This window comes from Pomacea canaliculata, linkage group LG7 (assembly GCF_003073045.1).
Source record: "Pomacea canaliculata isolate SZHN2017 linkage group LG7, ASM307304v1, whole genome shotgun sequence".
Classification (NCBI taxonomy): Eukaryota; Metazoa; Mollusca; class Gastropoda; order Architaenioglossa; family Ampullariidae; genus Pomacea; species Pomacea canaliculata.
The window spans coordinates 6609749-6634779 of record NC_037596.1 but is presented as its reverse complement, the minus strand read 5'-3'; the positions used below and the strand labels follow the sequence as shown (position 1 = coordinate 6634779).

At 36.9% G+C, this 25031-nt stretch overlaps 1 protein-coding gene and 1 long non-coding RNA gene across 2 annotated transcripts; both read left to right on the top strand.

Annotated features, from left to right (window-relative positions):
- The first annotated feature begins 4136 nt into the window (after positions 1 to 4136).
- LOC112569438 lies at positions 4137 to 17000 on the top strand. The gene is made up of 5 exons (XM_025247207.1): positions 4137 to 4234; positions 10731 to 11120; positions 12486 to 12635; positions 13047 to 13059; positions 13303 to 17000. Exons 1-5 carry the CDS (start codon positions 4186 to 4188, stop codon positions 13367 to 13369), a joined length of 669 nt encoding a protein of 222 aa, XP_025102992.1. The 5' UTR covers positions 4137 to 4185; the 3' UTR covers positions 13370 to 17000.
- Positions 17001 to 19493: 2493 nt separating this feature from the next.
- On the top strand, positions 19494 to 20028 carry LOC112568410. The gene is made up of 2 exons (XR_003100088.1): positions 19494 to 19529; positions 19841 to 20028. It is a non-coding gene; the product is annotated as an uncharacterized LOC112568410 (long non-coding RNA).
- Positions 20029 to 25031: the final 5003 nt, after the last annotated feature.

Below are 25031 nucleotides of genomic sequence, written 5' to 3'. Positions count from 1 at the left end.
TCATTTAATTTGGTGGAGGTGTGGAGGGAATGGGGAAAGAGGACTTCAGTTCACGAGAGCTTTGATAGACCTCGGCAAAGAACGAGGAATAATGATGTGCTTAAAAAACAACTTGAATTCAATGAAGAAGGGAAATAGCAGACACATATACTTTTGAGTGTCAGAGGCGTGAACCTTTACTTACCTGTATTCAGGTGCCTATGTCACTGGCTTGAAGGTTACGATACTTAAAAGAGAGCCAAGCTGTCGTCGGAGAACACCAGGACCAGGCGACGACAATAACATGAGTATAATTTACAATCAACTTTTTCTAAATGTCTTTCAGGAATCACTTATTTTGTATAATAATGACATGACTTTCACTTGTTTAACATGTGATTTAGTGTCATGGAATCCTGTTTCGATGTGTTTAAAGACTTGTCAGGTGGGCTTACTGAGACACGCGCTCTAAAACCATATCTGTTCACTAAGTAATGTCCATAAACTACTATTCTTAACTCCCTGGCATGCTAACCATCATGTAACGAGTCCATATTACACAGTTTAAAGTACCTACATCCCTTCATACCTTCATCAATTGCTTTACACTTTACTCTTGTACCTAATCTTTGTGTTGTTCGATCAGTGCCTATACGTGGCGCCCTGTCCACTGGCTGTTATCTTTTATTTATCATTATTGGTCTGCGCAGAGAGTGCGAGCCATCATCATCATCGTCGTCGTCGTCGTCATCATCATCGTCGTCGTCATCATCATCATCGTCGTCGTCGTCGTATTAAATTGGCTTTCCCCATACCGCATTAGGCACATTGAAATCTAGGTGCACACGTGTGCGTGTGAGTTTGTTCGCGTGTGCGGGAGTGTGTCGACTGCTTGATCAAAACACAAACATTGCATTTTTGTGCGCACAGTGTGGGAATATCGATGTTTGTAAGCTTGTACCTCGAGAACACAAGTGCATTATTCACTCAAACTTTGGAAGATAGTATTTTGCGCTGAGCTCAGAGACAAAAAGCTAAGCACTCCAATGTGCCTTTAAATGTTACAGATGAGCTGTGCGAGTGAGCAGCTGTCCTCACACTGGAGGTGAGTATGTTGACACCGCGTGCTATCGTCATGCGTGATATCATTAATAAGGAGAGCTTCCTGACAGTCACAGGTATACCTGTATACAGGTAACCGTCTATTGTAGACAAGACTGTATTTTGTTTTATGACTAGATAGTTGTTGCGGGGTGTTGCATTTAGCTGCCAACGAAGTGCAAGCACGCGAACACAGTAGAGGGGTAAGTAAAAGGTGAGTACAATCCCATGCGTGATGTTTCGAAATAGAGAAAATGTTAACAAATATTTCTAGAGCGGAGAATAATAATTCTGGCTGGAAAATTTGCCAAAGGCAGATATCCATAAAAAAAACCTACGAAATTACAAGGCCCAGTTGTTGAATGTATGTGATTTTTTTTTTCAGATTTGTTTGATACTATTTTGACGCCTGGGGCTAAACAGCAAGAGAGGTTTGGAAACAACAGACGGGTGCAGCACGCTTGTAGACAGCTGTATCTTTCGGTGCTGTCAACATTTACCCCTTCTGTTCAACTGTAAGGACAGGCGTAAGGTCTGCTATGGTTTTCAAAAAGAAAAACAGGGAGACATTCTTCACATGAATTCTTCACATTCTACTAGTGATCAGCTAGTTCTATAACAGCTTAGCTGTGAAGTACAGACTACAAACGTCACAATAGAGATTAGATTAATGTATCTTTCTCTGAAGGTTCGAATCGTTACATGTGTGTGTGTGTTGCATAATATGCATCGGTTATATTGTACCCATACTTATAGTATACATTAAATACACCTGATATTTAGCGTTTTATCTATGTTGATTTTCGCCTTTGTCTCTGTTTTAAGACACGCATACACAGAAGCAAAAATCAGTCATGAGTAAGCTCTAACTATGCATTATATATATATTCACAAGTAACAGTGCTTCAAATTTGTGTGTGCATGTGTGGATGTGTGTATGTGTGGGGGGTGCTCGTTCTTTCTTACATCACATCTAGTAAGCAGCTATCAGAGGTATGCGCACACTCTAGCGATGCATGAAGGCTTAACAGGTGGCAATATTAAGGTTTTTACGTCGGTTTTTCATTTTTCCGTCTCTCTCACACAATCTCTTTTCTTGAGTGTCGATCGTTTGCCAAAGAGCATAAACAACAATTAGTGAAAGATTATTTTTATTACAAGTAAATATAACTAGAAAACTTTTTTATATGAGTTTTAAAACCATTTTTCTTTCTTGATATTTTTTGCACTTTCAGCACAATACTGCCTTCCGTATGACCTGGATCTCTGCTGCACCACCTGAATGAAGGGTTCACAGACTGCACGCTCATGTGGTTGGCTACATTTACACTGGGTTCAAAAAGATGATCCCAGAATGAAAAGTACCTGAGCTCAAGGAAACGATAGATTAACACGTTTTTTGACTCGTTTGGTGAGTCCTACATATTGCCTACATGAGGGTCGATAGACAACACAAAAAATTATCAGGTCGGTGCGAATGTCTCGCGTGTTACCCTTGGCAACTGAAGCGGAGCGATGTATCTTTTCAGTAGTCAGTAGTGTATTTCTCGGCTTCTTTCGTTAAACGAGGGTTTCCTATATTATATTTTAAGCTCTCAAAACCTAGGGCGGCTCTCACACAAGGAAAATAAAAGACGTACAATCGTTGGAACGTTTTCCGATAATAGTTCCCTTTTAATTGCGTTAATTGGAAAAGAAAAGATTGTGCATTCCACTTTACAGCCTTGCTCGTCGGTAGCTTTACTTTTGAAGCGCTTACTTCCTTTCGTCTGCTAAACGCCCTCTGACCTGCTGACATGGATTTGACCTGAAAAGATGACTTAGTGGCAGCTGGCATGTTCCGCGTGACTAAATCTAGCCAATGGAAAACTGCATTTGCTGCGGCATTGGCGTAATGTATTATGTCTAAAAATTATAGAGGTTAGTTAAAAAAGGTTCTTGTGTTCGCTGAGCCTGGTATCACCTGTACAAATAATATAAGCTGTTCCCGTGTTTAAGCTGCTTCAGTGCTGTACACAATAACTGATTTTCTCGATGAATAACGGGCAGCACTAGATGATGTAACTTAGCACACAAGCTACGTCCGCGTGGAAAATATGTTCGTATAATATGCTATATGTTGTGTTATGTAAAGTAGAGGGATGGACAAAAAATACCCGACAGAAAGTAGCAAATAACCGTTGTTTGCGATACTTACGGATCCACAATAGATAAAGGAGTTGACAGACGACATTGCGTTCAGTAGTAGGAAGGTAAGCCATATCCTTCATTTTCCAAGATGTGTAGCTACTCAAAGGGTAGCATGGCTGTGCAAAGGGATTCAAGGTTAAGTGAAGAGAATTAAGAAAGCCAAAGCCAAACACTTTAGAATTCATTAAGTTTTGCAGAGAATCTCGCAACAAAATATCACCAGTTCCAATATAGTTCTCGCTAACACGTTGTTTACATAGCAGACGAAATCCATCGTCTGCCATTCGGTGTATTCTTGCACACTACTCTGTGGTGTTTAATTCCAGTGTCGTCTGCTTCAGCTCACATTTTCACAGTAATAAACACTTACTGTATAAAGTATACAATTAAAAGACGATTGCTAAGGATTTCAAAGAGTTAATTTTTCTTTTTACGCTCACAGTTACTTTTAATACCTGAAATCTGAAGTCGGTCTAGCACGAGAGTTACTGCACTCGCATTGTGGAAATCTTTGCCTGAAGTTCAGCCACTTATTTTTCGACGATACTTCGTCTTTTCCATTAAAAATTTTTCTTTCCCCATCTATTCCCCCAAATTATAATATAAAGGACTTGACAAAATTTTATGTGCAAAGTTTAAATTGTTGCTGTTGATAATCCTAGATACAATATGTGTGGAGAGTATGTCATGGCATGTGACAATTCAATTCGGGCGCCATGGTTACGATAAAGTTATGTATTTATACGAGAATATTTTTGTATACAAACTGTAACAAAGATATTATTTCAATATTATCACAATATTAATAAGACCAAAACAATCTAATATATATTGTGATTTCGAAGACAATTTAAGATATACTATTCGAGAATGTGACAGACGCCATCTGTAAAATTAAACATTTCCGCCTTCGCAATGCTTGAAAGTTACCTTGGGCTTCTCATCTGGTATTTATTGCCATCAGGTGCGATGTTATTATCAATATTATACTTAATAATATGGATCTTGTATCAATGGCAAACATAGACAGAACAGATCAACAGTATTACTCAAGATTGGAGTATTGCAAGCTAACATATAAGTGTTCTGCTGCATTCTACAGTTTGTAAATTTGTATCGTTATTTTATTTTGTTGATATCCTTTTCTCATAAAACAGCAGGATAATATAATTTTCCCCTTAAAATACTGATGAAGCTTTGTTTGTAAGTAACATGAAATCTGCAAGATATGGTGACTGACAGCACGGTATAATTTTAACTGCGTTAACATTTTTTCGATGCACCTATTGGCGGCATATTTTAATGTTTGAATGCTTTGACCTTACATAAAAATGTTACTCTTACTCTAAAGGTAAGACCGACAGAATAATTTTACCGCCAATTTCGGTTTAATCAACATTTCCCTGAGAATGATCATGTGCAGCAGATGGTTAGAGTGTGAATTTTGTATGTTTTGCAATAAACTGTCAGGATATGCCAATTGCACTGCGTTCAAAAGAGACGCTGTGTATGACTTTCCAAAGGACAAAGGCTAAGATAATCATTAAAGTCCACAAGTCATGAAAAGAGGTAGGGAATCAAGTCTGGGTGACCTTTTGGCATGAGATCCAGTTAAATAATCTAGTTAGCCGAAAATTCATGCATGACCTTCATGCCTTAAGAAAAGGTCGAAAATATAAATGTGGTCCTTACTTTTCATGTTCTTAAAAAAAACAACAACCAAAAAACCTCCCGATAATTCAGTGCAAAGAGAAATATTCTCTAGCACTTCGAAAGGAAACAAATAATGATATCATACTTCTCGTTAAACTTTCTTTTTCAAACTATGGTGTACAGTTTTATCCATTGAAATGTTTCAACATAACCAAACATATACAGTTAAAAAGCCACCTACTCCTTGGAGCACGGATGGTTATAGATGGATCATTGTCCCTCCACAGTCACAGTGGCGTAGGAACCACGAGGGAGAAGGTGGGGGGGGGGGGTCGCCGTTAAAAATAATATGGAGGGGACAAGAATGTGAAGGTCGTTCACTAGCTGTCAGCATGAGTCTCCCACTAATACCACCACCACCACCATGCCGAGCGTCCTCCTTCGCCACCGAGTCTACAAGGACTATAAAAATTATACAGTATAGGAGTGCAAAATATATTTTGAGCAGCACAGCAAGAGATCCAAATCATGATGATTAATTTACATGTTCCCAGATCTCTATGTAAATATATCCATTCACACTCCTGCGTCGTTGACCTCTTTCATGTCCAATTAGAGACATAAAATGTTAGTTGAGCACACATTAAGTTTTTAACATATATGTTTGCAGATAATTTAAACTGAAGGACAATTACGTTTCTTTAGCGCTACAATTTCAATGTCGAATCTGTTATGAAGTTTGTTTTATTTTTGTTTTGGAAAGCGCATCGAGTCGACTCTGCGTTTGAAAATAGCACTATATAAATCTGCTTTAATAATAATAATTTAGTCGTTCGGCTAATCAAGCATAGCGTTTACAAGCCAAAATCAGAACAAAACAAAAAAGCATCACGTGATCCATAGACCGTCGCAGAAATGTTCCTGCATCTAGGTTGCTGAATCTCTACTCGTGAGCAAGTGACAACACGAGCGAGATGTGACAAATATGTCCAGTCACTTGACTTTTTTAAAGACTTATATCAAGAGCATGGTACCGTAACATTCTGCAACAGTTGTACACAAATCGACTGTTCAATTTACTCATAAATTACAGTTAAAACCTGGAACTAATGTCTAGACCAGCGGTTCTCAACCTTTTACATGTGGCGACCCCCCTGACGAACACCGGTACGTCCGCGACCCCCTTAGCCAGCTAGGTCGGTGGAAGAGCAGGGGGGGGGTGGGGGGGGGAGCCTTAGCTAACCTCGAACGCCGCGTCGAGGAAATCAACAACGGAAGAACAAAGTTCGTATCTGCAAGAAGTATAACTGTTAATGAAATTTTACTAAAGCAAATTCTGTGGTGCTAATAAATATTATTTTATTGGACACTCACTTTGATTAATGAGAAGGTTGAGCCTGCTTGCTGTTGCCTAGAGAAGCGAACCTGGGTGCGATGTTCGTACCCACTGCTATTCGCAGCTCAGCCTCTGCATCCACACGATTTCTGTATTTCGACTTCAGTGCTGCCAATGCTGAAAATCCTTGCTCACACATATATGAAGTTGAAAATGGCAGAAGAACTTTCATTGCTTTCTCAGAAAGGAGAGGATATTCACCGTTGATGATAATCCAGAATGTTGGCACTGGTGGTGTTTGGAAGACCATTTTCAGGGATTGGTCACTCGAAAGGTCGATGAGCTGCTCTTCTTCTTGCGTGGACAACCCGCTTGTGCTAGGATCAGCCAGAAATGGATTACGAATCCAATCGTATTTAGTCACATCAATTTCAGCGAAATAATGCTGAAACCTTTCTTGCAGTCCGCTTAGATGGGCAATAATTACATTCTTCACCTGATCAAGATTCAAGTTAACGTCAGCCTTGCACTTACACAAGCACGGAAACATATCAAAAATATTTTCTTGGCGTATCTTCTGCGTCCACAACGAAATGTTTCGGACGAAAGCATTCATCTTGTCAGTTGTTTGTAATATGGTGGTGTCCTTCCCTTGTCTGGTCATGGCCTTCTGTCAGGGACCTATAGAGTACTAGGACTGAGCACGTGATGCCTGCCTTTTAGATGTTTAAAAAAAAAAAGAGAGGTGTGACTGGAAAGGGAGAGGGGAGTCAGCGATGAGAGATTGGGGAAGAGAGAGGGCAAAAGGTGAGAGGAGGGAGATTGGAGGCTTAATTGTTGAGAGAGGGATTGTGTTTTGAGTTTTGGAAGTGAGAAGTCACTGCATTGCCGAGACAGTGTACTTGAATAGGGAGAAGAGATTTGGAGTTTGATCGCCCTCACCACTCGGTTACACAATGTAAACTAATTTCACTAATACCAGTATAAGAAACTTTTTTAAAAAATGACCACCTTCGCGACCCCCTTGTAGGCACGTCGCGACCCCCCAGGGGGTCGCGCCCCACAGGTTGAGAACCGCTGGTCTAGACCTTTGTTTGAGGCCGAAAAGCCGCCATATTGAGATTCGTACTGTATTCGTATTCTTCCAGCTCTGTTCAGACACAACTTCACCAGTGTTCGGTGTTTCGACACGCGTGCCCCCGACACACACACACAGAGAAAGAAATAGAAAACGGTTTTATACAACACGTCATCAGAAGTTTACCCCAGTGACGGTTACCAAACAGCAGCAGACGCAGAATGATCTTGCACTGGATTTGACGCAGGCGTACGGTACGGGCATTGATACGCGTCTTCGATTAACCGTTGGACAAGTAGCTTTAATGACGGACGTGTAAGTTTGTGTCTTTAGCCACAGATAATAGAAGTCTCTCACCTGATAATTAGCCAAAAAGGCTTACAAAAATTGGGTTTTCTCTTTGCTAAAAGGCTACAGCAGGTATTCTAACTTGGGAAAATCTTATTACAACTTGTAAACAGAGCTTTGTTATATATATATTATTGAGGCATTTTTCGGCTGCAGACAAGTAAGACAAGTGGAACCAGTCAAACAAAGGCAAAAGAGATTTAAAAACTCTCTTGATATAATTTCTGATGAAAACAAGAAGAAGAAAAAAAAAAAAAAAGAGGTTTTGTAGCTTTAGTAGACAGCAAGAAATCTCCATAACTAAAGAGTCAAAATTTGCTATGTACACTTGGTTGATTCTGACAAGACAGCCTCACTAGCAATGATATACTGACATCAAATAAAAATTTAAAATAACACATTGCACATGCATGCACACAGACAGAGACATGTATCTTTGTTTTCCCCATAATCATCAATGAGAGTAACTCTGTCTTGTTTCTTGTCACTCTCTGGGATTTGTTGAACATGATGTCACCCCCTTCTTGAAATTTCTTTACTTTCCTTTCCTTCTCCTGTTCAAATAGGCTTACATGTGTGCATTAGATAAACATGTTTACATGTGTACATTAGACAAAATGATGGGAAAAAAAGTTTGTAAGACTGAGTTCATGTTTCCTTTCTCAGATGACTGTAAATTGACATCAAATCACTTCTATCATAATGATTACATTGCAGTCTTGCACAAGCAAACACATTAAGAATAAAAAGATTTTCTTTTTCTTGTTTGCAATCAAAAGGAGGTGGTTCATCATAAAGGGGCAAATACCAAATAGCATTCCTTTCACCATGTACATGAATACTTGCTTGATGCACAGAATTGTGATAGGGGAACTTTAGAAAGTCAGAAACATTATTTATTGGAAAGGGGAAGGACTGTAGAGAAACAGCAATCAGTGTCCCTTACTACCTAATCGGCCAGAAAGGAAACTATTAGGAGTTGTGTACATCTTACTGGCTTAAGAGAGCTCTCTGCCTTTTTTGTGTTATAATGAGGTAGTGCCAGTTAAGACACTCAGTGTTATCACAAAACGTCTCAATATATTTGTGCTGTATCAAATACTGTGGTGAGCTGTAAATAATGATTAAATCTGTATAGTTATTATATGATATTTCCCCCCTTATCTCCTACGCATTTGTATACTTGAAATAGATGGTGTGTGTGCAAGTGCTCACCTGTGTGCATGCATACTTGTAAAGTATGTAATTATATGCACACATCCACTTTCTCTCTGTCTGTGTAATACCCATACTTTAAAAATTAAGCATTCTAATATTAATCTTAGCATTCAAACATGGACATTCATTTTGAATATCGGAAAAAATAGTTTTTCTGTTAATCTATGTAATGATAGAATATAATGAAAATGATACATATGAGATATGTTTACAGACTATAGAAAAAGCAAATCAAATATCTTTAACAATACTTTTTCTAATATTACTGCATTGTTACTTACTACTCATGCTACATGTGTAAACCCTGACCCTCCCCCCTCACAGATAAAACTCCTTTGTCATGTGAGTATCAGTGACAATTTTTGCTGTGCCTCTAGCTTTTATCATTTCCTTGAATCTGTAGTGCATGCAGTCGTCCACTCTTGGATGTAGGCATATATTAGTTGTCTTTAGTCATAGTTTTCTTTAATGTTACTTAAAAAATGCTTATTTATTAGACTAGTCAAAATCTATGTTTGAGCAAACAGAAGGAAGAATGGCATTGTCAACATTTCTTTTTCAAAAGCAGTCTGGAAAGACAAAATACTAAATCCTGTAATATCTATAATAATTATAAATTGTAATTTTGGTTCCCTGGCAGATGGTCTTCTTCATCCCCAGTATCTACACTGCATATTATAACTGACATCATTGCCAAACATAACAGGGTTTCTTCTCACATTACACTAAAAAAGAAAAAAAAAGCAAGATATGGAACTCTGCAAGGATGTTCACATGTTTATGATTATGCAATTTATATTTTGGGCATTGCTATGACTGTAATAATCTATGAATGATGTAGTTTTTCTTTTCAGATAGTTTAGGGCAAAAGACTTCTAAATTGCGTCAGCTTGACTCTCAACTGATTGTTGTATTGTCAAGTGTTTCTGGAATCATTAAATGTTAGCTTTACTTAGGGAAAATTTGAGAAAATGCTGGAAATATTTACAGCTATGTAATATTCTTTATCTGTCTTTTTATCTGTTTTATCTGTTTTTAGTGAAGAGAAATAGCATATAGCAGCCTGGTGGCGCAACGGTTAGCGCTGTTAGCGCCTGTCACCAATACAGTGAAGGTTGGCTGCCCTGAGTTCATTTCTCGTCTCGGGCATACTGTTCTTTCTCTGCACGTGGCATTTGTTTACAGGGCTGGCTGCCCTCCGCCAAGGACGGTCCCAAGCCTGGCTGAAAAAGGAGGAGGGTTGGGCGTGGGGCCAGCACCCCCACCCCGTAAAAACAAATCCTTGCTACCAAAGCATTGACAACAGTTAAGACTGTCGTCGATGGCCTATGCCCCAGGAGGGGCGAAGGGCCTAAAAAAAAAAAAAAGAAATAGCATATTGCAATTTTATTAACAGCTCACTGTCCAGTGCTCTTTTTTTTTTTTTTTCATCATACTCTCGGTGGGCACATTATTATGTAAGAGTAATGTTTAGTTTCAAAAAATAATAAAATGTGGATTCTGGTGTTGCTGGGTATATTTTAGGACAGACCTGGGCAAGGGGCGGCCTTCGGGCCGCATCCGGCCCGCCTCCTGTCTCTGACCGGCCCGCCTGCTGGCCCGCCCGTCAGTATATATACTATATATATATATACAGTATTGGGTAAAACTGAGTTAACTATATTAGTCTGGCCCTCTAAAACCATCCCAATTTCTCATGTGGCCCCTTGGGAAAATTAATTGCCCACCCCTGTTTTAGGATCTTAAAAGTACGGGGAAAACAGTAAAATCTTCCATAGTGTTACAGTTACTTTAACAGTGTTACAGTTTGTACTTTTATTGTTGCAGTGTGGCCTTTGGGAATAAAGTTTACTTGTCCAGAGGAGTTCAAGGAAGGAATAAATGTCATCAGCTGCCAGATCAATGTCACAGCTATCAACAATGCAGACTGCTTATCGCTTCAGGAGTATGTGTCATTTGACCGAACAGTAAATCCCCCAGGAGCAATGCAGTGCCTTACTCCAAGCTTCAATTCTTCGGCCTGTGTTCCCGTATATAATCCAGTTGCAAATGGCTGCTGGTGTAACAAGTCAGATGGAGAGATTTTTGACTATGTATTTGTTTACAGTGCAAGTCACAACCGAGATCTAGGGGCACAGCTGGAATGCAAACTTTGTACATCACCAAGCAATCCTTTGGATGTCAAAACCAGTGGCAGCTGCAAAAATTTAACATTTGGTTAGTAATACCTGAAAACATAGTCATTCAAACTACTTAGAAAGAGAAGACAGTAATGTTTTCTGCCCAACAAAGTTTTACAGCCATTTCAAGAGGTGCTTTTGTTAAAATCTCAAATACAGTTTGGAAATAGGTGAATGTAAGAAGGTACAAAAATCCAGAAACCCTCCTATCTATGGACCACCTACAAAAATTATTGCTCTATTTTACAGAAAGTTACTGAGGCTATGCAGTGTATCTGATAAGAGAGCACGAAGACATAGGTATCATCATTGTACTTTGTAAGCATAGTATGATCTTTATAGTTAGCTGCTGGAAAAGAGCACAAGATATGGAAGATGATTTGCAAGGGTAATATACTTCTCAATAGGAGGAACAAATTTGCCAGCATAGTTTGCCAGGTGGAATGCTAACATTGAATTGCACATGTATATAAATATTCGTGATTGAATGAAAATACATATAAAATTTTTTTCAATGAGTGCCTTAGAGCAGCAGTGAATTATCAATTAAATATTCAAAGTAAGGGTTTTATCAACTAACAGGTCTCTCAGAAAAGGATTTAACTCATCTAAAAGTTCTATGTATCTCAACAAAGAAAAGGCAATTATAATTTCCTGTTTTGACAATGCCAATTTTTTAATGGATTCTGAAAAATTTACTGATAGGCTGGGCAGTCACATTCTTTATTATCTTACCCTTTACTGGGAAAAAAACTGACGTTATTGGGAATTCAGGAAAATATATAAACAGATTAAGAGTTGTACCTGTTCATTTTACTAGCAAAACATTAAATATATTTAACTGTAGGATATATAGATACAGTGTACAGAGATAAGGTAACAAATGATATGGATAGGTGTAATACATATTTATTTTTATGATAAGGCAACCATCTCAACATAATGACCATAAATATTTCCTAGACTGCTTCCATCAAGTTTTCTTTGGTTTCTGGAAGTGTCATAAAGTTAAATAAATATTCAAAACATAGTCTCTTCTTGTGAAGGAGAATTCATAATATTTAAGTCTCATGTTAATTATTCTATCATAGCACAAATATTTGCTAAGCTGTCGTTTCTTTTAGGGATGGAGATGACAATGTTTTATTTTAAGGGCTATATATTGTACAGTGCACAAATTTGCAGAGATAAGATGTTATACTCAGAGCAGTTAGTACAAGCGTTAAAGAGTTTGAATATTTTTATCAGTTCATGGAAGTTTTAAGTTGCAGATGACTTAATTATCATTTTTGTTTGTGGGTGTGTTGGTAACATGCATGTGTCTATTTGCCTCTTCAAAAAAGTATCATGTTCTGGTATGTGTTATCGCAACTGTTACATTATTGTATTTTTTTTCCAACAGAAAAACCAAGCCAAAATTCAGATGTGACCTCAAATCCTAGAAATTTGGTAGCAGTTATTGTTTCTGTTGTCATCATCATCATCATCATCATTATTGCTGCTATCATCGTTACTTTGGTCTGTCATAAACACAAGAAATGTTTTAAGAAGAGTAAGTTGATGTCTCTATTATTAAACTTTAACTTAGCTTCAACTTATAAGTGTGTTATCTCAAAGGTGTAGCTGTAGTTTTATAATGAATATAAATGTTTAAATGCAGGGAGGAGCATGAGACTATACATGCATAATTTCTTCTGATTAAATTCATTATCACATAATCATTTATATTATGCCTTTCTAGTAGCAACAAGTTTGCAATGTGACCTGACTCCATGGGGAAAAAATTGTTCCACTTTGTTAGGGTAATCATCAAAAAGCAAATATGAATAATAATTTATAGCGCTTTTTTACACAATTACAAATCTCAATAATATTATTTTGTTAATTCATCTTGTCCTCATACTTAATGTCTTGTTCTTTTGATATACTTTTATATCTTTTGTTTTGTCTTGGTCTTTTGCAGAACAAAGAGAACAGTAAGTCACAGTTTACATTGGTCTCAGTGTTACTTAGATACTGTAATGCTCTGTTTCTTTCATCACACACACAAATACACACACATGCATGTTTATTTTGTCTCTCAGTCATTAAAGATATAAAGCTGCCAATGTATACCTGATTTCATGACTTTTTTGATTTGGCAAAAGAGATTTTAAACCATCATTCTGGTGTATAAATTTTTTGCTGATAAAAATATCTGGGTATTTTTCTGTTTATAGGAATGTCAAAGGTTCCTCAAATGGCCATTGTACCGAGGAAGTACCATTTAAAGCTTTTAAAGCTTGAAGGAAATGGAATACGCGATCTCCATGGGAAATGAGATGACATGCCTGTGCGGGCGGCATTTTTTAGCTTGAATGCCGAATGAAGCACTTTTCTCCTGTCTCTGAAAATATAGACCTAAAATTTTATGGAAAGGTTATTTGGCACCAAGTATCTGGTGCCAGTGTGTGTGTGTGCGCGCGTATCAAACGTACTTTTGATTATATTCTACTATTTTGAGAAGATGCATTTGTGGGGCTAGCTGAATTAACAAATACATTATAAATATGGTGGGTTTTTTTTAAATCTTGCAGTATGGTGACAAAAGTGATATTTATATTTGGTCTATGAGTATATCAAACAGCAAATATATTAATCACTCTTAAGAAATTAGCATATATGTATAATTTCTCATCATCTCTTTCTGTTGCATGCTTGACTAGTTACAGATTAATTTCTATCATCTTTTAAGCAACATTTCAAGATCACTTGAAGTCTTAAGAGTATATTTATCACATAAACTGCACTCTTGGTAATGTAGACTATCATACTGTTCTTCCCTATCTCCATTGGTAATACTTAGTTTTAGCCTATGAAATTACAGGTAAAATACCTACTCATTAATGTTGTAACCAAACAGTAAAGCATCAGTGAAAAGGGAATAATTAATCTTGGCATGCACTTAAAAGTTTAAGAAGCAGAAGTTAAATAATAAATAACAGCTAAATACCAAAATTTTTACCTAAACCTAAAAATTGTTCTGATCCTTTTATAGGTTCCTAGAGCACACGTTACATGCACATGGAAGCGTACATACGTACTTGAGTTAAACATAAATATATCTTAATGTTATCATGTCCTAGTGGTAGTTTTGCTCCTGGAAAAGGAGATAAACATGGCAAACATTTTTACAAGGGTGTCTGGTTTCCAGCCTTCAGCAGAGTCAAAATAAAGTGTCATTCCGAAAGAAAGGGAAGAAAGCTGAGTATGACTTTGATGAAGTGCATAATTTTTTATAATTGGGTAAAGGTCAGCACAATATAGGATTTACCAAAAGTAAGCAAATACTCCTTTTTTGATTTCAGGTACACATCAACAAACATCACCATACACTTAAAAGAGGTCTAAATCCAGGCATGGTGATATGCCTACTTAACATATGTTCCCAGCTGCTCCATTGGGTGAGGCCCTTACAAGTTAAATGTGTCCATGCAGTCACCTGACATTTGTATTGTTAACCTTTTTTTGTGCATGGTGATGTTTGTTTTTCTGGAAAAGAAGAGGTATAACCACTCAGATTAAAGAAATAGTATCGGTAAGATAGGTAAATGAATTGTAGAAAATAGCAAATTTTGTTTACGTAATCCAACTGTTGTTGTAGTTTGTTTGGAGAGACTTGTTTGTGTGATCAATTGTAAGGATTCTGGCACATATGATACAGAATTAAAATTTTTTTTTTTTTACAAATTCAGAAGCAAGCAGATTTTCTTGCTGGCTGAGAAATTTTACCGCATTTATCATGTTTTCTTTGGTTGTACTTGTTGCATTTATTTTACATCATGTATAAAATTATATATTCCTGTTTTTACTTGGTGAATTTTGCAATGTTTTGTTCTCGGTCTGAAACATTTAGGCAGTTCATATTCTACCGGTGAAAGCAGGCAGCTTTTATTATGAGTTTTTGCTCAGAATCAGTATTGTCAATCATTTATTGTATTAAGTTCATATTAACAATGTATTAATAATCTAACCACTCTGTAGGAAGTCTCTTTTCTCTAAGGACACACCAACTGACACACACACACATGACATTATGGTGTTAAATGTGGGATGCCATCAGTAACATGTATGTGAGGCAGAGGCAGCTGACATGACATGGTCCCAACTGGAAAGGGACGCCCAGAATCGGATCCAATGGCGTGGTGTAGTTGCGGCCCTATGCTCCACTGGGGGTGATTAGGAACAAGATCTATAACATGTATTGTTGTGTGGGAATTTACAAATTAGTTGTGCCAAACTGTCTTTGAGACATGGGTAATAAATTTCCTAAGCTGTTTATTAACATCCAATAATTGCCAAGGCTGGAAGCAGAGTACTTACAAACTACTTAGCTCTGTGCTGTCAAGGAAATGGAGAACACAAATGCCCACTCGAATTACCTGATGGCATGAGGGGTAAGCTCGGAAGCTTGCATCTATCGGCAACTTTTTACCAATCCCTTTGATATTTTGTCATTCCACAGACAGTGGGGAAGATTCAATGCTTCGTCCACAACACCAGACTGAAATCTGATGCAGCTGCTCAATTTTACCCTAAAGCCTCTGATGTGATGCTAAATCCTAGACTGGTGCACTTTGTTTCTTGCAGAGACAATGCAGTTCATCTCAAGAAAGTCTTAAGAAGAATGCAGTCTAGTAGATTTGTTCCTTGCTTTTGTAGGATATCACAATTTCTAAGAATTAAGCAGTCTCTTGAGCTGCCAGTTATTTTTTTCCTTCCAAGCATTGTTTAGAACTCTCACTGTTAGTACGGTAGATAGGTTCAATGAAGTAGAATAAGAAGATTAGGGGAGTGAAACTTATCATCACTCTTAACACTGGTTACATAGCAAATGATTCTACACACTGCATATACAATTTTTGTTGTTAAGTGCTACCTTCAGTTTTCATACTTATCATGTTTGTATAGATCTGATGCATCTTTGGGAGAGATTGTGCCTGTGTGTATGCTTTTCTTTCTTTTTGTTTTATGATGCTTTGACTTTATAATGTTAATGTAATTATATTGTGATATAATACCTGCTCTCTTTTCTCAATTGCCATGCTGTCAAATACAAATTAGTACAATTGGACATAACTAACTTTACAATTTGCACAGGTTACAGGAATTCTCCAAACTAAAAGCTTCTGATGGTCATCTTCTTGTTTTCAACATTTTTGCTCATTTGTGTTAGATTAAAATAGATGCCAATCAACTTACCATTAAAATCAAGTAGACTAGTCAAAATATATAACTGGAATTGCGTGTGTCAGCAGTAGCTGCTGGATTTTGCAAGTATATCACACTTATTTGATTGTAATATTTTTTATAGATTTTAACAAGGTGTTTTGCCTTAAATGTTTTTATAATTATGCGCATGCAGTCCTGAAAACATTCATCTGGCACTTGCAAAAATATATATGTATACATATATATATATATTGGCTCTCATATATACATGATCACATACACAGTCACACAGATACATGTGGCAGCTTTAAAATTAAAGGAATTTTATTGTTTTTAATGTAATGCTGTGCGCAGTAAAATGGAATTAAGCGTTTCCCCATGATTGTCTTCGAGTCAAAGCAAGGGTGGTACCAGTGATCTCTTTTCCATATATTATTTCTTATTGGCTTGCTTACAGCATTAAGAAATCTTAAAAAAGAGCATTATTTGGACAAACATTTATATTGGACATGAATTTGGAGTTTTATTTTTGCAATGCCTTGAGTGCTTTATCCTTGTATGTACACTGAATGCCTTTTCTCGGCTAAGAAAACTTCTACAAACTGTATTAGTCTCTTGGACAGGATTCCTTTGTGTGTGCTATATGTATAGGTGTACATATATGCACGTATTGTCAGAAACAGATTAATAAAGACATTAGTCTCAATGAGAATTTGTTATGTAAATCTGTTCCTCTCTCTTCCCCCTCCCTTGTGGAAAGGAATGTTTGTGTTTGACATCTAAGAATCATGCTGACATTTTATCAGGTGTTTTCAGAGAGCAGCACAGTATATAACTGTTATTATGGTATTATCAGCAATTGCAAATATATCTACACAATTTCTACTCATTAAAATTTTGCTAGGGTAAGTGACTGATGTTGAACTTGTAGAACATATTCTTGCCTGCTTTGTAAGAATTATTATTTTATTTTTCCATATATCGATCTTATCCAAGATCCTGTCCCCCATTTAAATGCAACATGTTTACAATAAAATTTTATTATTTGCTAAAGCAGTTTCAGGCAAGATTTATTGGTTGTTTAAAAGTTGATTCCAATCTAAAAGTTGTTCTTTAAATGTAACTTATGTAACATTTCATTTTGTATAAGATTTCTAAAACTAAAGAACAGTTCATAATGTAAATAATGTGTGGACTATCAGATCTTATTCTTATAAACTGTAATAGAACCAAGTGCATTCATTCATATCAACTACACACTCAATTGTTTCCCCTGGATATCTTTTACTGTACACTGTCAGACAATTAATATTTGCACAGTATATACATATATGTATATTTAAATGCAGAACTATAATATATTTTGAAGTAATGTGTTTATTTATTTATAACAATTGCACTTGTATTTATCATAATGTTACTTTTTCGAAAGTTCCAGTAGAATTGAATGCCGATTAAAAAGGATTATAATTTTTTTTAAACTTGGAAAAGTTTTATTACTGAAAAAATATGCCACATTTTGTTATTGTAAAAATTATTTGATTTATGTCGTGTATTTTGCAGAGGCAAGCTCAACGTGGTTTGCAAAAGAAAAAATAAATAAAATAAGCATGACAGAGAGAGAAAACACAGCAGATCAGCACATATCCCTGGGGTACATTTTATTCATAAACACCTCCTTTGAAAAACATTTCCTCCAGAACTGACCAACTAAAGATGTTTGCGCAGAAAAGTCCTAACCCAACAAACAATTTTCAGATTGACTAGAAGGTCCTGAGACGTGTTGCATAGGCGTAGCGAATCGAGCGAAGCTAGCCAACCTAGCCGGAAGTGTGAAGAGAGCGCCCCTACAAGCTAGCGAACCTAGACCCCTAGCGTAGCAAAGCTAGCGGCCTGTGGAGGTCCTACGCTTGCTATTCAAAATGGCCGACATTGTTGTCGGTTTCAAGTTTGCAGATGAGAGTTTCTTTGATGCTCCCGTTAAAAAGGAGTATTGGACCGGATACAAAGTGGTAAGTATCTTTTAATGATAAGTAATAAAAATACTCTATTATTTATGTGGAAACATATTTATTTGTGTAGCGGGAGCAATTTTAGGCAATGTGTAGTCGGATTGGAGTTTGCCGAGTACGAGCTTTACGATTAAGGCCGTGTACAAAGTAGTGTCTTTTAACGATTGCTATTTAAAATACCCTATTATCAAGGTTGACAAAATATTCACATGTTTAGCGAGAGTAATTTTATAACAACTTGTAGCCCCGACAGTATCCTCCAATCTGCAGTGTACCGGCCTCTTGTGTGCGTGTTTTAATTTTCTGCTTTTCTAGTTCCAAAATTTATTATTCAGTTATGAAAACTGCTGAAGGTGGTGATAAAGTAATTTCAGTGTTATAATGCCATGAAGAGCGTTATAATGGAAGGCTTTAATGATTTTCACAAATAACCCAGCTATGAAAAATATTGTGCACATTGTTGAACTATCCTTCCAACAGAATAAAATAGTCCAACTACCCTATTCTTTGATGTTTAGAATCAGAAGCTTTAAGTTTTTAATCTGATACTGTTGCATTTACTAAACATATCACTATGTTATTCTGGTTTTTATTTCCTGTTTTTATTCCTGATTAATTGATTTCATATTTTAACAGAAATGAATATGGGAATCAATGGACCGAGGGGGCAGTACTTCTCATGGACACTTATGCCGAACATAAGGAACAATTTGCAATTCCAACTTGAAAATAGAGGTATGGAAGAGGATTGCTTTGGAAATGGCAGCCTCAGGATGCCACTTTGCTGCAGCAGTCACTTGAGAAAAAAATGGAGCAATATGAAAATATGTTGATTCCTACAAAATCATTGGGCTTTCTGTCTTAGAGTGCAACATTTTTCCATAGATCTGAGAAACAAAACATCACAGGTTTTTAAGGTTGTGCAAGTTCTTATTTATTTGTTACTACAATTCATTCATTTAACCTGTAAACAAGACCCCACCAGTATCAACCAAGCTTTAGTAGAGATTTTTTGGTAGCCGTGTGAATTTAGTCTGGATACATAATGATATGTAAGCATGTTTGGTACTTGTATCCCAACAGGTACAAAGCTATAGTAGATTTCAACAAGAAAACGGGCCAGGAAGATCACGATGGAATTTCTATTCCAGAATGGCTGAAAATCTGGAAGGAGACCCTTCATTCATCCACCACTGACATCATCATCACTGGGGGTGTAAAAGGTGAGTGAACCATTTATAACAAAATAAGCAAGTAAAGCATAATTTTAGTATAGCCATATTTAGTAAAACATTTGACAGTTCAAGTATTAATTGTTTAATGCTTCTTTTCCTACAGGTATTTGGGGAGGGTAGTGACAAAGTCTGTTCTGCCACAAAGAGATGAGTCTAGATATGTAAAAAGTTCAGTATAGGAACTTTTTTTATTCATGCACTGTTCCAGCAAGAGCAGTTACCATGGGCATACAGGCTAGACATATTTGGGTTTTCCATACTCATATATTGGTCATAATTCATTAATATTTATTTTTCAGTTAACACTCTCTCTGAGATCTCCAATACCCAGCGATGTGCCACCCCTACAAAGAAGCAAGAACAGCAAGGAATGTCTCAGGAGACTCCTCACCTCTCCCAGTATCGGTTATTAGTACAACCCTACTGAATAAAGGATATTGTCACTGTCTTGATTTTAGTACTAAATAAAAAAACTTACACGCCCTTACAAATGTCTTTTTTTTTTCACTGTGACCGTTAAAAACCAAAAACTCCTGATTTACCTGATAATCATGTACACAATAAAGCACACTTGTTTCTACCATGGATAAGTAAAATCAAATGAAAATTTATTATATGATAAAACACATTACATGATAATCAAATGAGAAATTATAACTGGAAAAGTGTTGCATCAAAGCTAAACACAAAAAGTGACACTCTAGTTCATTGAAAAGCACAGAACATGACATGCATCTGGTGACAAAGAAAATTATTAAGGATGGTGACAGGAATTAAAGACACGCACACTCCTCAATTTACACGAATAAAAACAAATCATAGTGGTGATACAAATGCAAGAGATATGATATAAAAATTCAAATTATGCAATGGAAATAATAAAGGTGCTGGGAGAGAACTGTACACTGATGAAAAAATACACAGCCATATGGTGTATGACAATACTTGCTGCTGCTGTGTCACTTCAGTATGTAGACAACATATAAGCACAACTGCTAAATCACACCAACCATAAATATAAATGCACATATCATATAATATATGCACATGGTGGACAACTTATTAATGATGGTGACACAAAGACATGTACATCTCAATTTGCATGGGGAAAGAAATTATGCATGTTGATACAAATGCAAGAGATATTTATGCAAAATATTCAAATTATATAATGAAATAATAAATGTTGGTGGAAGAGAAAAAGCAGACACTGATGATGGATGCTTTGCTATAGACGTGGTATGGCAAATATAGGTGAATACATCTGATGGTGATTTTTGGTGCCAGCAACCACAAGGTGGCAAGCAGATTTTTCTATTGTTGAACCACGTTGCTGTGGCAGATGAGGCTCATCCAAGCCTTGAGAACCTGAAAAATTTCACAAAAGATCTCTATGAAAGCTTGTGTTTATGTGTGTGTGTGTGTGAGCATTATTGTAGATATGTTTAGTGGATACATTTATGCATATATATATATCTTGGACGGTTCACATTCCTTAAATTGATTTGCATTTTTATTATATATTTTATTAAGTTTATTACATTTTACTTTATTTTATTACGTTAACTTACATCAAAGGCGTCCGGGAACATTCGAAGTGAGATTTGAACTGGAACGTCGAGTATCCTGGAACGATGACTTCGACGAAACCGATCATGTGGGCATTGGAATTTTCATTACTGTCCTGATTTACTTTCAGTGGACAGGTGGGCCGCAAGCTTGATATTTATTTGTGACGGTTTGGCTACAGCACGACGGGGTGTAGCTTGTAAAACAAAGACTTCACTCAAACCTCGCCTTATGTCGGCCATCTTGAAACTCTGGCTTCCGGCTACACTGCGTTGCACAGGGACCGCTAGCTTTCGCTAACCGCTAGATTCGCTAGGCTAGCTTCGCTCGATTCGCTACGTGCTATGCAACACGCCACTGTAGTTGAGAAATAAACAAAACACTTGTGCGAAGGTTATAATATTATGAATGTCTAAGAGATTAGGTTTAAATATTATTTCATCCTCCTCTTTCCCTTACATGCCAATATGCAAATCATAAAAGGTCCATCAGATCAGCCAGAGAAGGTCAGCAGGTTACAAAGAGCCTTTTCTGTGTCTTTGAAAGTGTAGAGGTCAAGGCCATTTGGCACAAATCATTCAAGTCACATTCACTGGCTTTGTTTACCACAGGATTAATTGTGGATGACTGCCAGATGTGGCATAAAATGAGTGTCTAAGAATAGGTGAAAAACCCGAGTAAAAGCATGACCTAGTTGAGATGACTACCCTTTCAATAGCCTAGAGCATTTCTGGGTTAATGTGGTCAGAACAGGACCGAGCAGCCATGGATCCAACACTTATATTGCATGTCATGGACATATGTGCAACACACTAACCATTGCAAAATTGATTAACCTCATTGACATAAAAGGTTTTGATATCATTGGCAAAGTGGAATGAGATAGCTAAATGATCCTCTGTTGATGTTTTTCCTAGCATAATCTTAGCCCTTTCCATGCATTTTTAACATCCCCCAAAAAAGTGTTATCTCAGCTTTATTTTTTCATACCTCATTTTAGCCACCCTTGCTGTCCATTTTAATTCCTACTCTAACTCAATTTTTAATCAATTTTTTTCTCATTTTGACATTTCTTCAAGTTGCTGAGGACCCATGGCTTATTATTGATGTGGCATGCATGTGAATAAGTACACGACTGTAAGTACACAGTAGGTCGAGAGTAGGTAATTAATAAGAGTTGTCAGGATTCACTCAAAAAAAAGATTTAATCAGAGTAGGATCCAGTGCACTTTGGCCACTTTGCCATGTCTCTGACATGGTGCACAGTTACCGGCACATAATCTATCACTGGTGCATCAGTAAAGTCAGAAAAGCTAGTGTCATATACATACCGACTCATGCATGTGTACGACAAAATATTTAAAAACCTTAAGGAACCCTCGAAGATAAAGAAGTGGCAGTTAAAGTTCATCATACGCTAGTGGCTGTAACGAGAAGAACACACGTCACTTTAAGGTTAACTAACATCAGTACAGTTTACTCAAATACTGAGTTATACAGTCCAGCTGACCTCCTGTCTGCTACACTCTAGATGTGAGCTGTACGAATCCTCGATGTCTCGAGGAAGACGAAGGGCAATTAATCTCAAACGTCATTGCAGTCTGAATTAAGGTCTTGATACTAATTAATTTAGCATTTAAATATCACTTCGAACTCAATGTACTATTCTCTGCTGCTATTTCTTTGAAAGTCCTGGTGATGTTGAGACGTACCTTCAATAACAACGGAACTTTATTAATCCGAAAAGTCTTTTATATGCGCTTTTAAAATTTTGCATTTGTTGTTTTTGTTATTATTATTTTTTTTTTTTACAGACAAGATCTACAGGTGCTCGTGTGCTAGCAATATCCAGTTGAGCGCTTACATATAACATTTTGACTAGTGAAAAGAGGACTTTATATATATATAGAAACAATAAACGTAGGTACATTTGGTACACTGTAATATGTCGCTCTAAGACAACATTACGACCAGAGGAGCTGATCAAGTGTTTGACACGTGGAATTAAGGTCTAAGTTAGTCTGCATCTTTCCAAAAATAATATATATTTTTGTCTTTAGTGTATCAAAAACAAACAACAAAAAACCGCCACCGTTAGTATAGATGGCAACCTGACAACGGACTGTTTCTGATTTCAACGGCTTTGACGTCATGCAGTTACTCGCAGTTTCTGTGGTTTGGTGTTAAGCCACACACATATATATATATAAGGACTCCGCACGTTCGCGGACCAGACGACAAGAGGCACCGAAGTAACAAGGTCTTTCTTTCTTCCTGCCACATAATGTGCTTCATAGTGATGCGTGGTTACATGTTATCTGTACCAAGCAGACCTGAAATGAATATAGAATAACATGACATCAATGTCACTTTCACAAAAACAAAAATGCTGCACATCTGGACCATTGACAGGAGGATAGTGATCTTCGTGGGGACTCTTCTCAGTCTTCCTGATCTTACGTTCAGCAGAGGTGAAGTCTTCATCACTTGTCACAGTTTTAAGATTCAGATATATTATGTACACTGTGGATAACATGCACCACGTTGAGTAATGAATTACTTGTCGGGAGACTTACAATAGAGAGACACAAAAATTTTAGCAAGGATAATTAAAGACTATGCACTATGTTGTACAAAAGATAAGGGTGTGAAAATAATACTTCATATTTTCTCGCTTAGAACACTTATGTAACCATTGAAAAAGAAGCAAAAGGGGAAAGAATTAAATTTTCAGCGACTCAATACTTGTGAAGTTCTCCGATGAGCGTGGAGATAAGATAATACTTTATTTATCCCAGAGGGCAATTCAGTTGCAGCTCGATTAAAATTCGTACACAATTGTATGCACAAAACAGGTTTCTACATAAGTCGTGTCTCATTCATTCGCACAGCCGCATTCGAAAGTCGTCACTTGTAAATGTTATTTGAATAAATAACGCATAAAAGCCCATAAAGTATAGTTTGAGTGAGATAGAATGTAAAAAGTTAATTGTGCCAAAATAGGTGGGTAGTTCGTTTTCCTTAATATTTTTCATCAAAAAGATTTTTATATCGTTAAACAACATTACATAATTTTTATAGGGAAATATAAATATACAGTTTATCTCATAATAAAATACAAACTTCAGTCCACAATCATAAACTGAAAGACTGCTGTCTATCCGGGCCGACGTACGTCTATATGATTCTATTGAATAAAAAAGTAAATATAGAGCGGACTGATTATAGTATTTTTATAATGTGCACCTTTAGTAATGAGAAAATCAGAAATAAATGGCATAATATTCCTACTGTTGACATGTGACAGGAGTCAGCCTCTCGCCCTGTGGTAGTGACGGTGTACAGGATGTACCTGCTGACCGCCAAACTCGTTTCAACTGCACAGCTGAGGGACCTGTACAATGGCGACTACATTTTGAGGACAAGCGAATGATGGAAGGAGAGAAGAGAATGACGGGAGTCACACTAGCAACGTGCAACATAAAGTGTGTTGTGATGAACACATTTGACGGGCTGTTTACCGCTAGTGTCATAAACAATCGTGTGACAACCTTGGTCATTAACCCTGTCAACAACACCAAGTTACATCAAAACGTCCAGCTTGTGAATGGTACACTGAGTTGTACACGTGATGTAGATAACATGTCATCTAGCTGTGGGCTACACTATGTGTGTAAGTGCACGCGCACGCACACACACACATATGTACACACAAGATGTATACAATTAAATGTGATAATGCTCTCTGCCATCGTTCTTTACACTTAGTGACATAGAAATTGATTATATGTATACTTTTTACAATGTAGGTAAAAAAATCAGCTCCCAGTAGACCGATATTTGAATAACTTTTTATAATATAATATATTTGATATTTGAATAACTTATTGTTTACCATTTGGTAGAGACCACTTAATGATT